Below are 14189 nucleotides of genomic sequence, written 5' to 3' on the forward strand. Positions count from 1 at the left end.
CAGGAATGCCGAGTTTGTAGGTGAAATCCACAAACAGCAAAGAGAACATGTTGGTGAATGAAGGTGGGATCTGCCTCACGGTCTGTCTCGCTGGGGTGGCTCAGTGTAGCAGTAGGAGCTGTATTTGGTAGGTGTTGCTGTGAATTCCAAAAAAATACTCTGCCGTGTTGTGGTTGTTCCCGGCAATACGAGCTGGTTGAGAATACAAAGCACTTCAAAGGGGGGTTCAGAGGGATGTTTCTTTGTTAAGACAAAATGCAGGTACTCTGTGACCTCAAAACTGGGAAAATGTCATCCATGGAGTAGAAAAAAGGAAGTGCTCCCATGTGTAGTAAAATGAGGAATAACTCTACAACTGCTTCCTATTGCAAATAGGGCCCTGACAAAGCAGTAATAATTTAAAGGCTTAAAACTGCCCGGGAGTTTGACCTGCTTACGTTAAATTCTTTTTCTGGATGCTTTTTTAGAGGAGTCCCTCTCCTTTCCCTGATGGAGACTAATCTTCAGGGATTAAAGTTTGCTCCGTTCCATTTCTACACATGGGACCCCGAGAGACAGCAGTGTTAGTGCTGAAACCGAGCAGAGGTGTTCCTGATCTCAGAGGTGAAAAACACACTCGGGATAAAAAAATGTATCTTTATTAGGTTTTTGGGAAGTGTCTTCCTGTCTCTTCCCTCCCCCCCGGGCAGAAAGGAATTCAGGATGATGGGATTACCCTGTGATAAAGCTGACCCATTGTGCTGCCTTTCGGCATTTTCTTTATCTCATTTCCAGGGAAGGAACTCCCTCTCTTTCCCATAAGGCTGTCCCTGTCCTTTTGATGGGTTTATACAGGATTTCCTGCTGAGTCAATAGAGGAGGAGTGCAGGGAGATAGCAGCCGGGATTCCAGGGAGCCAGAGGAGGGTGCAGCCCGGCGGAGGCAGAGCAGCGCTGCCTTTTGACTTATGTAAGTGGCGACTTTTTGCTGTGTAATTAACAACTGTAATAAAAGCACATTTGCATCCCATTGCACCAATACCTTCTCTGTGCCAAGACTTAGAGATAACGCCAGCCCCAGACCCACCAACACCTTCGCCAGTGGGGGTTTTTCAGCCTGACCGTGACTTCAGGGATCCGCAGAGCTGATTTTTTTTTTTTTTTTTTTGCCCTGCCAGAGGCGCGTTGACGAGCTGCGACCCCCGGCATCCCACCCGGCTGCGGGTGCTGGGGGCTGCCCCTCCTCTGTGACCGCTGAGTACATCCCCAGTGTCGAGGACCCCCAAAACCCCGGGGTGCGGGGGGTGAACGCGGCCCCGGCTCCGCGGGGGAAGGGGGGGGCGGGCGGGGGTCGCTTCCCCAGGCCCCGCCCCCGCCGCCGAGGGGGCGTGACCTGGCGGCCCCGCGGCCCAATCAGAGCGCGGTCACGTGCGGGGGTGGTGCACCCCCCCGTTTCCTGCGGGTCACGTGGCCCGTGCCCGGCGTTGCCGTGGCAGCGGCGGAGGCGGCTCCGGCTCCAGCTCCGGCTCCCGATCCCGGCTCCGGCTCCAGCTCCGGCTCTCCCGCTCCCACCCGCAATCCCGGGGCTCCCGGCCCGGCCCCCGGACAGCAGCGCGGTGAGCCACGGCCCGCCCCCGCGGCCCCGCATCCCGCCCCGGGGTGGGGGCTCCCCCCCAGCGGGCCCCGCGCTCTGGGGTAGCGGGGGCATCCCCTCCGTGTTTGGGGTGCGGAGGTGGGAGCGTCTCCTGCCCACCGGGAGGAGGAGGTCTCATCTTGCTCGGGGGAGTTGGTCTGATCCTGCCTGGATGGGGATTCCCTTGCCCGGGATGGTGGGGGGGTACGCGCCTCATCCTGCCCACGTAGGGAGAATCCCGCGTCCGGGATGGCGGGGGGGTACGCGCCTCATCCTGCCTCGCCGGGGGCTATCCCCTGCCCAGGGCCGTGGGGCTGAGAGGGAGGGGAGTCCCGTCCTGCCTGGCGGTGCTTTGGGGGTCCCTTGGGATGCAGAGGGCAGGCCGGCTCCCGGGGGATGTGTCCGGGCAGGGATCCTCTCGCCGGGAGGGCTGTGGGGAGACACGTCCAGCCTGCGGAGTCGGGAAGCCGCTGACCCGGGGTGTTGTTGGAAAAGGGGATCGAGCAACTGGGTCCCATCCTGCATGAGGAGATGTGGGGGAGCCTTGGGATGCCGGGTAGGGATCCAGTGGTAGGAGGTCTCATCCTGCCTAGGGAGGATGTGTCCAGGTTGCCGTTGGAGGGGAAGGTTCTGCCTGTGAGTGGGTCTTATCCTGACCTGGGGGATCCCCTGTCCGAGGGTGCTGTTGGAGGGGAGATCCTCCCGCACATCCTGCCCGGAGTGTGCTGAGGGTAGCTGGGAAGAAGGAGGACAAGTCCCCTGCTCGGGCAGTGCCCTGTGAGTAGGATCCCAGCTGTGGTGATGGGGTGAGGGATCACATCCCCTGCTGCCTTAATAGAGGTCACAGCTGTGGGGTGTTCACACCCTGCCTGGGTGCTGTGACACCCCAAGGGTGCTTCTGGGGGGCCCCGAGCCAGAAGGGGACATAGAAAGGGGTTCCCCATAGCAAAGAGGGCCTGAGCTCATGGAAGAGCAGTAGCAGGGCCTGGGGTTTGGCTTAGCCACGGCCTGCAGGGGGTTGGATGATGTTATACCAGGAAAAAAGGCAGTGGTACAAACCCACTGACCAGTCTGGGGGTGTGAGGCAGAAATCTGGGTCTGAGGAGGGGACCAGCATCCCAAAACCAGGCAGGGAAGCTGCCAGTGCTGCAAAGACAGATCTACATATCTTGCCCTGTGGCATTGTCTTCGTTCCCTGCTGTGGAGAAATCCCTGCTTGTGTGCTTGCAGCAGGGCACGGAGATGTGAGGCGTGGCAGAGGCTTTCCCTGGGGCAGGGTAACAAGATCAGTGTGAGGGAGCAATTAGAGAGAGGTTTCTGTCTTACCAGTGTGAGATGAAGTGGGGTCAGATGCGCTGATGGTGCAATGGAAGCGAGTGAAGATGCAGCTGGGACGGACTTTGCCAGAGCTGGCAGAGGAAGAGGTCTCCTGGGGAAGTCCTCATTCTCCATCCAAAACTCCATGTGCAGTAAAACCCTGTAGGACAGTTATTTCTGTAAGAGCAAGTGTGCTGAACCTTTAACTTTGCAAGGCAGGAGCGTGAAATCTTCAGAATAACCCTCCCCGGATGCAGATAACTATCTGAGAAGTATTTCCAGAGTAAAACTGCTTCAGATAGAGTGCATGCAAAATGCTTCTTTTGTTGTGTTTCAGCCCCTGGAGCCCTCCACCCACTCCCTCCATGTCCACAGCTAGCAAGGTGAGTTTGCCATCCTGGTACTGCTTGTTTGGGCTAGGGTTGTGTTTATGGATTTTATTCTGAAGTTGTTTACTTATTTGAGAACATCTCTTGAGCTGCTCCAGAGTGAAAATTCATCCTTGTGGTATTTTTAGCTTATTTTTCTAATGAAAGAAGCAGATGTGATTGGGTACTCTTGCCCTCTCTCTGTAACCTCTGCATTTATTTGTCTTTTCAATGGAATTTGTCCCAGGGGTCAAAGCTTCCTACATAAAAAAGTTCCTACGTATTTTGTGAAAATAAATGGCAGACTAGAGGCCATCACTGTATCAGCTGGGGACAAAGTCTGTAAATTCCCTCCACGCTACACATTGCAGAATCCACACAGGATGTTGTCACAGGAAACAGCTTCATGATTTTGCTGCTCACAGACTGTTTCTGCCTCCGATCCTCCCAGGAGGCTTTTTAATTCTTCTGTAAAATAGGTGACTCTTGCCTTTTCTGAAAACACAGAGCAAGAAGGAAGGTTTGTCCCTCTTATTCTCTTTTGCTTATATTGTTGTGTGAATATTATTTCATGCCTTTCTCTTTTTTTTAAATATTTTGAAAACTCCTGAGCAGGTCAGGAGCCATCCTGGAGTTCTCCATGTAATGGTGGCCTTGTAAAAAACTGCCCAGGAATGATCTTGTGCTCTTGCTGCCAGCCTTATTATGTCTGAGGGGGCTGGTACCTGAAAGCCCCCCGTGTTCAGGAGGGACAGTCTTGTGACCTGCAATGCTTCGTTTGCTGCTGCAGTGTAATCTTTGTTATTGTGCCTGAAGCAGCCTTGTTCCCTTTTAGTGACAGCATTCAGAGTTTTGGGCAGTTGATGTCCTTTTGATCTTTGCCACTTCTTCAAATCTCACAGCAGCCATGGCTTTATTAGCTGTCCCCATGTGTCCCCTGCATGTGGAGACCTGGGGGGGTGTGTGGGAGTGAGCAGCAAGGTGCCTGTGACCTTGAGGTGTGGTGCTGGGACTAATTAGTACCACACCAGGTGTGATTCTGGGCAGGCATCTCCTCCTGCTAGGACCTGGTGAGTATTTTATGGCCAGAACATGCAGTTCTAGTGTCAATGGGGGAGTTGTGAGTGAGGGGATTAACTGGAAAATCGTAGTTTCCATTCTTTGGAAGGCTGAGTTAAACATCTAGTTTCAGATGTTTGCCAGAGTTGAGAATTCTTTGCTCAAAACATTCCATGGATCCTGCCCTGTGTCTGTGGATGGCACAGAGATCACCAGAGCCATTTAGCCTGGTGATATGGTGGTGTAAGGAGGGTGGTTTGGACCCCTCACTTGGCTCTGTGGCAATCACCACCTGAAATAGTCTTGCTGCTTTCATACATCTCTCAGTGTGATCTCCTGAATCTGAAGATGATGAAATTTCCTGGAAGCAGCTCCATTTTCCCCTTGGAATTGTCTTTTCCTTTCCCTGTGCTCAGAGCCACTGGTAGAATTAAGGGAACAGGATTCTTGGTCAGATGTGGCTGATAAATGGAGTGTGAGCAGTCCAGGAAATTGAACTTCCCACTGCAAAAGCTTGGGAAGTTCACTTGTTAATCCTACACAGTAATCAGCTGTGTGCCTTTTGGGGGAGTTTGGGGAAGAACAACTGTGCCCATCTGAAATGAGCAATGGTTTAACTGAGAAAAACTGTTTCCAAAGAACGAGCAAAAAGTGACTCCCTGAATTGGTGTTACTTTGGTTCTCTTAGGAGGTGCATTTGGAGCCAGTCCATGATGCTCTGGGAAATGAACTGTCATCTCAAAACAAAATGATAAGATAGGGCTCCTATTGCCAAAGTGTCATCTGTAAAACAATTCTTTTATTAGCAAGGAGGAATTAGAGGGCAAAGTCAAGGTCCCAGCTCTGAAATGAAAAGCCTGATGCTGTGCAGCCTTCCTGAATTCCTGCTGGAGTAGTTTCTGGGTTTACCTGTATAATCTTTCTTAGTTCCTATGGTCATTTTTGGCAATTAGGGACTGTCCTTTCTCAGTTCTGTGCCTTGCAAGTGTGATGGCATTTGGTCCATCATTTCCCACCGACCAAGGGGAACTTTGTTCCACCGTAGCTTTTCCAGTAGTTGATGCTCGTCCTGTCTGCCTGAACGTGACTGTTTTATTCCCTCAGCGTTTGTCTCACCATGAGTTCTGAATTAAACGTCCCAGTGGATCCCTCCACCCCCGCTTGCTGCTCTGAGCCTGGCACAAAGGGCATGGATTACCGGGACTGGGTCCGGCGCAGCTACCTGGAATTGGTCACGTCAAACCACCACTCTGTTCAAGCCCTTTCCTGGAGAAAATTGTACCTGAGCCGAGCCAAACTGAAAGCTTCCAGCAGAACCTCTGCTCTGCTCTCTGGATTTGCCATGGTATGTGTGTTTTATAGCTTTCTGAATCGCGAAGGTTTTGGCTCTCTAAAATCATCTATTAATCCGCGTTTTCCTCCTGGCAAGAATCAGGACATACTGTTGTTTCCTGAAGAGGCAGGAGGCATCTGTCTCGGCTGCTGCTGGAAAGTTTGAGGCTGGCTCTCTCAAGGCAGCACTGATACATGAGCTAAGACAACCCACACACTCCCAAGCCAGCTCTTTAAAAATACTAATCCCCTACCTGCAAGTGTTCCACCAGCAGTGCTAAACAATCCAGGACCTGAGCTCTCCTTTGGCCCTGAGGCCGTTCATCCCTTGCTGCCTTTACGTGTGAGGTTGCCCATGGGTGAGGTTGGTCATGGGCGTGGAGTTCCTCCAGGCCCCTGTGGTTGCTGTGGTCCTGAACATTATTTTAATTTCTCTGTGTGTTTTCTCAGGTCATGGTGTCTAAAATAAGGTGGAGGTTGGGTCGCAGTCTGCCAAAGTGAAGTTTGCGTAGCGTGATCAGGGAGATCGTGTTATACACTGAGGTGTGAGAAAAGGCCCTGAGCCTCGTGTCAGAGGGCTCTGTAGCCTGAAGGGAGCCAAACCTGGTATATTTTTGTCAGTGCTGCCTATTAGAAGTAATCCCTGGTGCTTGCTTTCTGCTGTGCTGCACTTGGGTGTTATCTGGAAGCTATTTGCATAGGTCAAAACCGTGTCAGGAGTAAGCAAATAAGACAGAGACAGTCTGGTCCAGTGCTCAGGCCTGTTCAAGCTGTGGTGTTAACAAAACACAGCTCTGCTGTGTCAGTGTGAGCCCCTTTACCTCCCCTCTGCTTCTTGCTTACTGGGAGTGAGGATTGAAACCAGTTTGGGGGAGGTTTTCTGCTCAGGAAATGGGCAGGTCTGGTTGTTCCTGAGGTCTGTCAGCAGGGGGGCAGAGGGCAGTGCCTGGTGCGTGGGACGCTATGTGAGGATGTTGCATCCTGCAGCTCAGAAGCTGTGAGGGGAAGACAGATCTTTCCAGATAGCCTTTCTTGTTTTATTTTAGCTTTTTCCGCTGTTTTTTCCTCCCCCAGTCCCCCAGACCATGAATCATCCATAACATTTCAGCAGTCTGGGATGACAAAGTTGGTCACCCAAAGTGAAGCTGGCAAGCTGCAGGTGGGGGGTTCAGTGGGAGCAGACTGGAGGGGGAGAGGGTGCTTGGGAGGGTTTTGTGTCCTCTCCGCTCTCTGTCTGTGTGCAAAAGATGCTCATAAAAGCTTTTCACAAGTCTTTGTTGGTTTATGACCAAACTTGTGTGCTGCAAGGGCAGAAGGTCCCTTCTTTTGAGAAAGCTGGATGCTCTCCTGTAGACTCCTTTCACTCAGTTTCCTTACTCTGGAAAGCCTCTCATGTGCTTGCCCTGTGGGCCTCTGGAGTTCCGTGTTAGTCATTTGTGACCATTCTCTTTAACATGGTTATTACATTAGCATTTTGTGTCCTTGTGGACTGATCTACGAGCATGGTCACACGAGGTGCCCGTGCTGGGCTGTGCTGTCGCTGGCATCACTGGGACTCGGGGGCTTGCAGCCCACCCACACTGCAGGGCATTGGAAACAAAGCATGCCTTCTCAGCTCACACAACACAAAGTTGCTGGAAGTCCTTGGCAAACACACAAAGTTAACCATTGGTTTTGTTTTCTCTCTAAACTGTTTAAAATGCAAGTCCAATAAACACACAGGTCTAAATACTGTTAATTATGACCACCAGCCTAATATATAAGAGGTACTCCTGAAATCAGTAACAGTAAGACATAAAATCTCTTGCAAAATCTCTCTTTATTAGCAAGCTTTTTCCCAGCTAATTGGACCTTCCTTTGAAAGCTGAGATATTTGTTCCTATTGGGTTGGTTCTCCTCTGGTAATTTGGCATGTAGGTATTTAGTACACGGATGTTTACTCTATTGAGAGCAACTATTTGGCTATTGATGAAAGAAGTTATTTTGAGATAAATATGTGTAGACGTGGCACTCAGGGACATGGTTTAGTGGTGGACTTGGCAGTGCTGGGGGAAAGGTTGGACTCGATGATCTTAACCGTCTTTTCCAAGCTAACTGATTCTGTGATTCTATGAAATAGTTTCCCTGAAGCCTTGAGTGCATTTAACTATGTAAACAAATGTCATTCAGGGCTTGGCTATTGCTTTATTTACTTCCCTGTCGGTGTGTTTGATTCAAGCCAGTTCCATATTGGCTGAAAATTATGGTGAGCTGATGGATATTTATTCAACAGGCGATGGCTCTGATCCAGCTCCTTCTGGACAGGCTGCAGAATAATGCAAACTTTCCTTGTTACCATCTCTGGTATTTCTGGCAGAGAGTTGGGCAGATCAGGAGGATGTGGGTCATTCCAGTGCCACGTCTGCTTGGAGATGGGTTGTAGGGTGACTGCATTTGCCCCAAGGAGGCTGCAGATAAAGGAAATTAAGAGGGAGCTTAGGAGACCTCCTTAATAATTTTCCTGATGGAAATAAGAGCTGTTACTGCTAATCCATCTTCTCTATACTTGTCCAATTGCTACAGGATATGTATTTGATTAAAAAAAAGACAAAACAAAAACCCTAACAGATCTACTGGAGTGATTTTTACAGCCTGCCAAACCATCTGTGTGAATGTGTCATGGTTTATGTTAAGCCATTTGTCATCCTTTTGCCTGTTATTATCTGTCCTGGTCTAAATTTCTCAAGATGAGTATCATTTTTGTTGTGGATAATCGGGGCTGTACTGGTCTAAAACCCACCATCGTTGCATGTAATTTAATTGCAGTTTAATTCTAAAATGTTCTGAGCACTCGGTCCTGTGAGCCTGGAGTCTAACAGGATGATTCTCAAGCTTAAAATTAAGCCTATGCTGAAATATTCCATGGCTTGGCACAGTGCTCAGCCTTGCAAAGTGGCTTCTGAGAAGAGGTTAAAATAAGGGGGCTGTTGCATGAAAGAGTATAATTGTATCAAACATGACATATTAATAGTTTTACAGGCTAGGCAGCATATTTAATAATTTTTAAATGGGTTATGTCAGCTTGTCCTCTTTCTCTTATCCCGGTCAGGAAATGACATGACAGTCTGTGCAGGGTAAAGCAATCAGAGCTCACTCACCTTTTCAGCACTTGTCTGGGTTAAATGAACTGGTTTTCTGCCTTGCTGCACTATCTGGATTGTTGATGTTTTCCCCTGAAATACCTCTTACTGAGCCATCAGTCAGTGTTAAAAATTCATCACATTGCACAGCTGAAGCCAGCCCTAGGGAATAGGTTAGTCTGGGAGGAAACATCCAATTAGCTGAAAAGTGCTGCTCATGCGAAGGATAACAAGCAGAAATTGATATGTTGACATCAGCCAGGCTTTCAACTTTAATATAAAGCTATAAATTGAACATGCAGGTACAATTCCCATTCAGCTGGCTGAATACCACGTCCCTGGTTATTGCAGCACCCACTAATGAACAATATACCTGCAGCTTTTCCTGGCTGATGGGGTGTGACTGGCAACCACAGCACTGTACAAATTCATTGTACGTAGAGAATAAGTCTGATCTCCTCCCTCTCAAATCAATATAAGGGGAACTGCAAAGAGAACATGCACAAGGCCATGTGAAATGTGTTTTAATTAAATTGACCTTGCAATAGATAGAAGGCCAATCCTCTGTTAATATTTTCTTTGCTGTACAACAAGAACTACTGTAAACTGCAAACAGGAACCTATAAAACAAACAAACAAACAAACAAAGTAAACTCTCCACATGTTCATAATCAGGACAAAGGGCTGGGAATATCCAAGAACCACCACAATATTTTTCATGTCTCTAAAATCCTAAATAGTTTCTGAAAGTATAAATCTGGGCCTGTAGACCACTTGCCACATATTATATCTTGGTTGCTACTAAGGGTTGGACTTGATGATCTCAGAGGTTCCTTCCAACCTGACTGATTCTATAACTCTAAATGTGTTCAGACTTGACTGTGATCCCCTCATTCAGGCTGATGATGATTTCAGAGTAAATGCAGGTAAGGCAGCAGTAATGCCAACTGGCTTCCATCCCCTTTAATCCTTTTCAGGGCTTCCAACAGGGAGAACACGGGCAGACCCCTAATCTTCCAGTGCCTAAATAATATTATTAACAAGTAATGCCAGAGTGAGCGGTGCAGGTGATTATACAGAGCCCGAAATGGCTGCTGGGGGGTGTCTCATGTGAAGTCTGGATAAAGTAATCATGAGTCAGTTCTGCAAAATGCTTCAGTGTCCAAGAATCGAGCTGCTCGTTCAGACTTTGCCTTGTCATGATGGTCTTGAGAGGCACTGCCCTGAGTCAGGAACCCGAGCGTGGCTTCTTTCCATGTAGCTGTGCCGTGCCGGAGCAGCAGGTCCCCTGGGATCACCAGACGTTTTGCCTGCTGCCAGGAGAGTTAATATCTCTGCAAATCATGAAGTGCAGCTGCAGATCCAAGCCAGCTGCCAGAGAGGACTGTTTGATAGTCTTGTTCAGTGCTTTTGTGGCTTCTCTTAGTGAAAAAGGTTTGTGCAGTCCTTTCAGGGATGCTATCACAGAGAAGTACTGGTTTACTTCACAGGTAGGTTAAGTAATTGTACAAATTCCTATGCTAAACCAGTTAACAGGCCTGTACTAGACTCTAGTTCTGATCTCAGAAAAGCCTCCTGCTCTGTTGCACATATTCTGCTTCTTAAGCTTTATTTGATTAAAGAAAAAATAGCCTTAGAGAGCTGCTCTTGTTTTGGGAAGGAGACTCCTCTCTGAGTTGCTGAGCACACCCATAAGCCAGTAGCTGTCCACTTCTGCTGAGTGTATCAGTAAGTTATTATCCCTCAAGGGAGAAATTTGAGGATATAAATAACTTGTATCTGGGCATATTTGTAATAAAACCAAACATAAACTATTCTGAGAATAGAAGGCAGCTTTTTAACTACGGGCTGACTTAACCTATAAAGTAGCTTGCGTGCTTCCCGTGGAGGGGGGACAGTGAAACCTGTCTGGCCACTGGCCAGAGGAGCTGCTTGGTTTTGCTTTTCTTTACACACCCGGAGTTGAAACTTCCTGCGCTGCCGCCGCCAGTGAGGGGTGGAAGGAGAAAGTGTGAGGGGCGGGGGGGCTGGCAGGCTGTCGGCTGCCTCCCCGCCCCACGTGCAGTCTAATGAGTTCCTTCTGTTGTGTGTTGGGGTTGATGCAGCTCGTATGGCTCGTGGCTGCGAGGAGAGACGTGTTATGTTAGAAACCAACGGCGCAGAAACGTGTTCCTGAGCCTCACAAAGGCCAAGGCACAGGCTGTGTGAGGAACGGCAGTGATCCATCCCGGCTGCCATTCCAGAAAGCGCTTGAGCGTGTACTTGACCTTAGGTGTTCTTCCTGAATAAAGATGCTTTCCTGGATGGAAGCTTGAAAAGAGGGAAAGCCAGCAGCTGCTGACGAGCTCTCTGTTCCTTGGTTCCAGGTTGCCATGGTGGAGGTGCAGCTGGAGGTGCAGTACAAGTACCCCCAGATGCTGCTGATCGCCTTCAGTGCCTGCACGACGGTGCTCGTGGCGGTTCATCTCTTCGCCCTGCTCATCAGCACCTGCATTCTGCCCAACGTGGAGGCAGTGAGCAACATCCACAACCTGAACTCCATCAGCGAGTCCCCCCACGAGCGCATGCACCCCTACATCGAGCTGGCCTGGGGCTTCTCCACCGTCCTGGGAATCCTCCTGTTCCTCGCGGAGGTGGTGCTGCTGTGCTGGATAAAATTCCTGCCTGTGGGCTCCATCCTGAAGAACGAGACCACCAACGTGGAGAAGCCCAGCAGCCACGCGGGCTGGCAGTCAGCACTGGTCTCCACCATCATCATGGTCCCCGTGGGTCTGATTTTTGTCGTCTTCACCATTCACTTCTACCGCTCCTTGGTGCGGCACAAAACGGAGCGGCACAACCGGGAGATCGAGGAGCTCCACAAACTCAAAGTGCAGTTAGATGGGCATGACAGAGGCATGCAGGTGGTGTGACAGAGCCTGCACGCCGCCTCAGCTGGGGCTGAGGGCAAAACACCCGGTTTGCTACTTGGTGGGACGCACCAGTGATGGATTGTCTTGAGGCTTCAATATGTAAATGCTAATTGCCTGCCATTTCTAGCTGTGGGTTCTAGTGCTGTTTCACATGCTGGGGTCTCTGGCCTGATTCTGGTCCTACACACTTGGTACTTGAGTTGACACTGCCGTGGAGTTCAAGGTCAAAACTTTACCTTAACATTGGTTCAGGTAGCCAAAAATCTGTATTTTTTACAAATGCAATATTCTGTTGCCAAAAGTAAAACTGCATCAGCTTCCAACAGCCAGTGTGTGTGTGTGTGTGTGTGTAGGACCTGTCTTACATGTCAGAACTCCCTGGCTGTCAGTGCAGCCACGATTAACTGGCTGCTCATTTCTAGAGCAGAGCTGGTTAACGTGGGTACCTGCAGCTGACTCAAGGACATCCAGGAAAGCACAACAGAAACTGAAAGTGTTGATCACCGTTGTTCCAAAGCAAGTATTCCATAAATACATAACCAGAAAGAAATCAGCCTTAGCTTTTTTTGTTCTTTTCTTGCTGTTCTTTACTATGTTTTTACGGCTGGGGGTGTAGAACTTTGAATTGCAGGAGGCTGGGAAGTTCTCTTGTACTTTCTTCAGCAGCGTCTGTCACTTTAGATCGAATGAGTGCCAAGATCATGTGTTTTTTCCCAAGAAGAGGCAAGAGTGCCCAGGGAAGGCTTACAGGTGTTTTAGTTTTAACAAGGACATTCTTAAAACAGAACAGTGCCGGGGAATTTAATGAGACAAAACTTTGAAGGACTAGCAAAGCGAGTTTCAAGGAGGTAAGGAGTGACAGCAGATATCGTACGAATCTGTTGCTGTGTCTTCTTCATTCACGTGTTGCTGCGATGCCTTTTGCCTGTTTTGCTGGAGAGAACAAGCCCAGTCCTGTGTATTCCATCATTTGGCTTTTTTCAATTGGCTGTAGCATTTTTCTGTCAGAAATGAATGCTTCCTTCTCCCTCCACCAAAGCAGGCAGCTCCTCTGGTGGAACCTGGAGCTGTGCTGGCGAGCCCAATGGAGCTGGATCCGGCAGGAATGCTGTGTGCCATTAAAGAGCTATCCATTTCCCTTGAGCTCATTTCTTTTTTCAGCAGCTGAGACAGTGACACTTGCATGTCTGTGTTGCTTACCAGGGGAAGCCTGTAAATTCTGTAGCATCCTTGTGGGTGAAAAACTTCTGAAAAAAAAAACAATGTTATGATTTTTGGTAACTTTGTGGAGGGAAAAGAGTGTTTTGCAATCATGAGCTCTTTGAAGGGAAAGTAAGGCTTTCTGCCACACAGGGCTGCAAGAAGCCTAAGCACATTTTCTTGGCCCTGATCCTGTGCTGATTTCCTCCTCTGCACTCAAAAACTGCAGTTTCAGAGTCTCCGAGGCCTTATAGGTTTCTGAAATCATTAAGGATGTTTGTAATGTTCTATTTAACCCCGGTCCCTTATTCCACTGGGATTTGAGAAACTTAATGGCAGTGTATTATTACATGTCAGCTTCCCAGAATGGAGAGTACAGGCAAACCCCAGGGCAGCAGGGTGAGACTATCCCAATATTCCTCTCTGGTGAGGGCCTTGGGAAACCAACTCTCATCTCTCATGTTTACATGCGAATGTGAGCGTTGCTGAACAAGTTGCTTAGCACTGTGTCTGTGGCTTTCATCTGCTGTTCTTGCTGCAGTTGGCATGTACCATATTGGCTGATGTGCAGCAAAGAAAAATAGGCTTTGTGTGCTAAATGACTAATCTGTACTCATGTGCATATGCAAAAAAATGAGGAGTGTCCTCCAGGAAGTGGGTGGTCCTGAAATTCATACAAACTCCCCAGGAATCTGCCCTCTCTCCCTTCCTCTTTTTAGCATAATAAAAATTAAAGGTTTATACAACAAAATCAGACTTCAGCTTTCTGCCTAGTATTACACGTGTGGGCTCTTCCCCCAGGAGAATTTCTGTTGTGAGGCCAGAGCCAGACCAGATGGGATGAGTCTCTCATCTGTACTTTGCACTCTCCTTTAATAATACCCTTGTGTACTGAGGAGCTCGGGAAGTTGTCGAGGAAAGCATTGAGCCATTTTTGCAATTTAAAAGGAAAAGTTTCCCCGTGTGCACACAGTGCTGTGAAAGCAATGCAGCTCATTTGGAAACAGCCAATTTGTTAATTTAATTTTTTGCAAGTATAATGAACTTCAGCAAATGGAGAAATGCAGCAGAAACTGTGCTTTGATTTTTGTAGAATAACTCGTTGAGGCTTTGGTGGGATTGGATTCAAGATCAGTCTCGAGGCAGAGCATCTGTGACTGGAGTGGGATCGCCTTACTCCAGGGGGAGTCTGAGGTATGGTTTGGGATGGTGTCCCCGGGGGCAAATGTACTTAAAACAGAATAATAACATGCTTTCCCATCTTTGCTTGC

At 48.8% G+C, this 14189-nt stretch overlaps 1 protein-coding gene across 4 annotated transcripts; it reads left to right on the forward strand.

The window, feature by feature from the left end:
- The first annotated feature begins 1441 nt into the window (after positions 1-1441).
- Positions 1442-13669, forward strand: ORAI2 (ORAI calcium release-activated calcium modulator 2). Of its 4 annotated transcripts, none has more exons than XM_064677810.1 (4): positions 1445-1594; positions 3266-3311; positions 5460-5700; positions 11173-13669. In XM_064677810.1, the coding sequence occupies exons 3-4, from the start codon at positions 5473-5475 to the stop codon at positions 11716-11718; spliced, it is 774 nt and encodes a 257-aa protein (XP_064533880.1). In that variant the 5' UTR covers positions 1445-1594; positions 3266-3311; positions 5460-5472; the 3' UTR covers positions 11719-13669. The 4 variants fall into 4 exon arrangements, with proteins under 4 accessions (XP_064533884.1, XP_064533880.1, XP_064533883.1 ...); XM_064677811.1 differs by having other exon boundaries at positions 1522-1594; positions 2941-3311; XM_064677813.1 differs by lacking the exon at positions 3266-3311 and having other exon boundaries at positions 1509-1594.
- Positions 13670-14189: the final 520 nt, after the last annotated feature.

The sequence above is a fragment of the Pseudopipra pipra genome, chromosome 21 (assembly GCF_036250125.1).
Source record: "Pseudopipra pipra isolate bDixPip1 chromosome 21, bDixPip1.hap1, whole genome shotgun sequence".
Classification (NCBI taxonomy): Eukaryota; Metazoa; Chordata; class Aves; order Passeriformes; family Pipridae; genus Pseudopipra; species Pseudopipra pipra.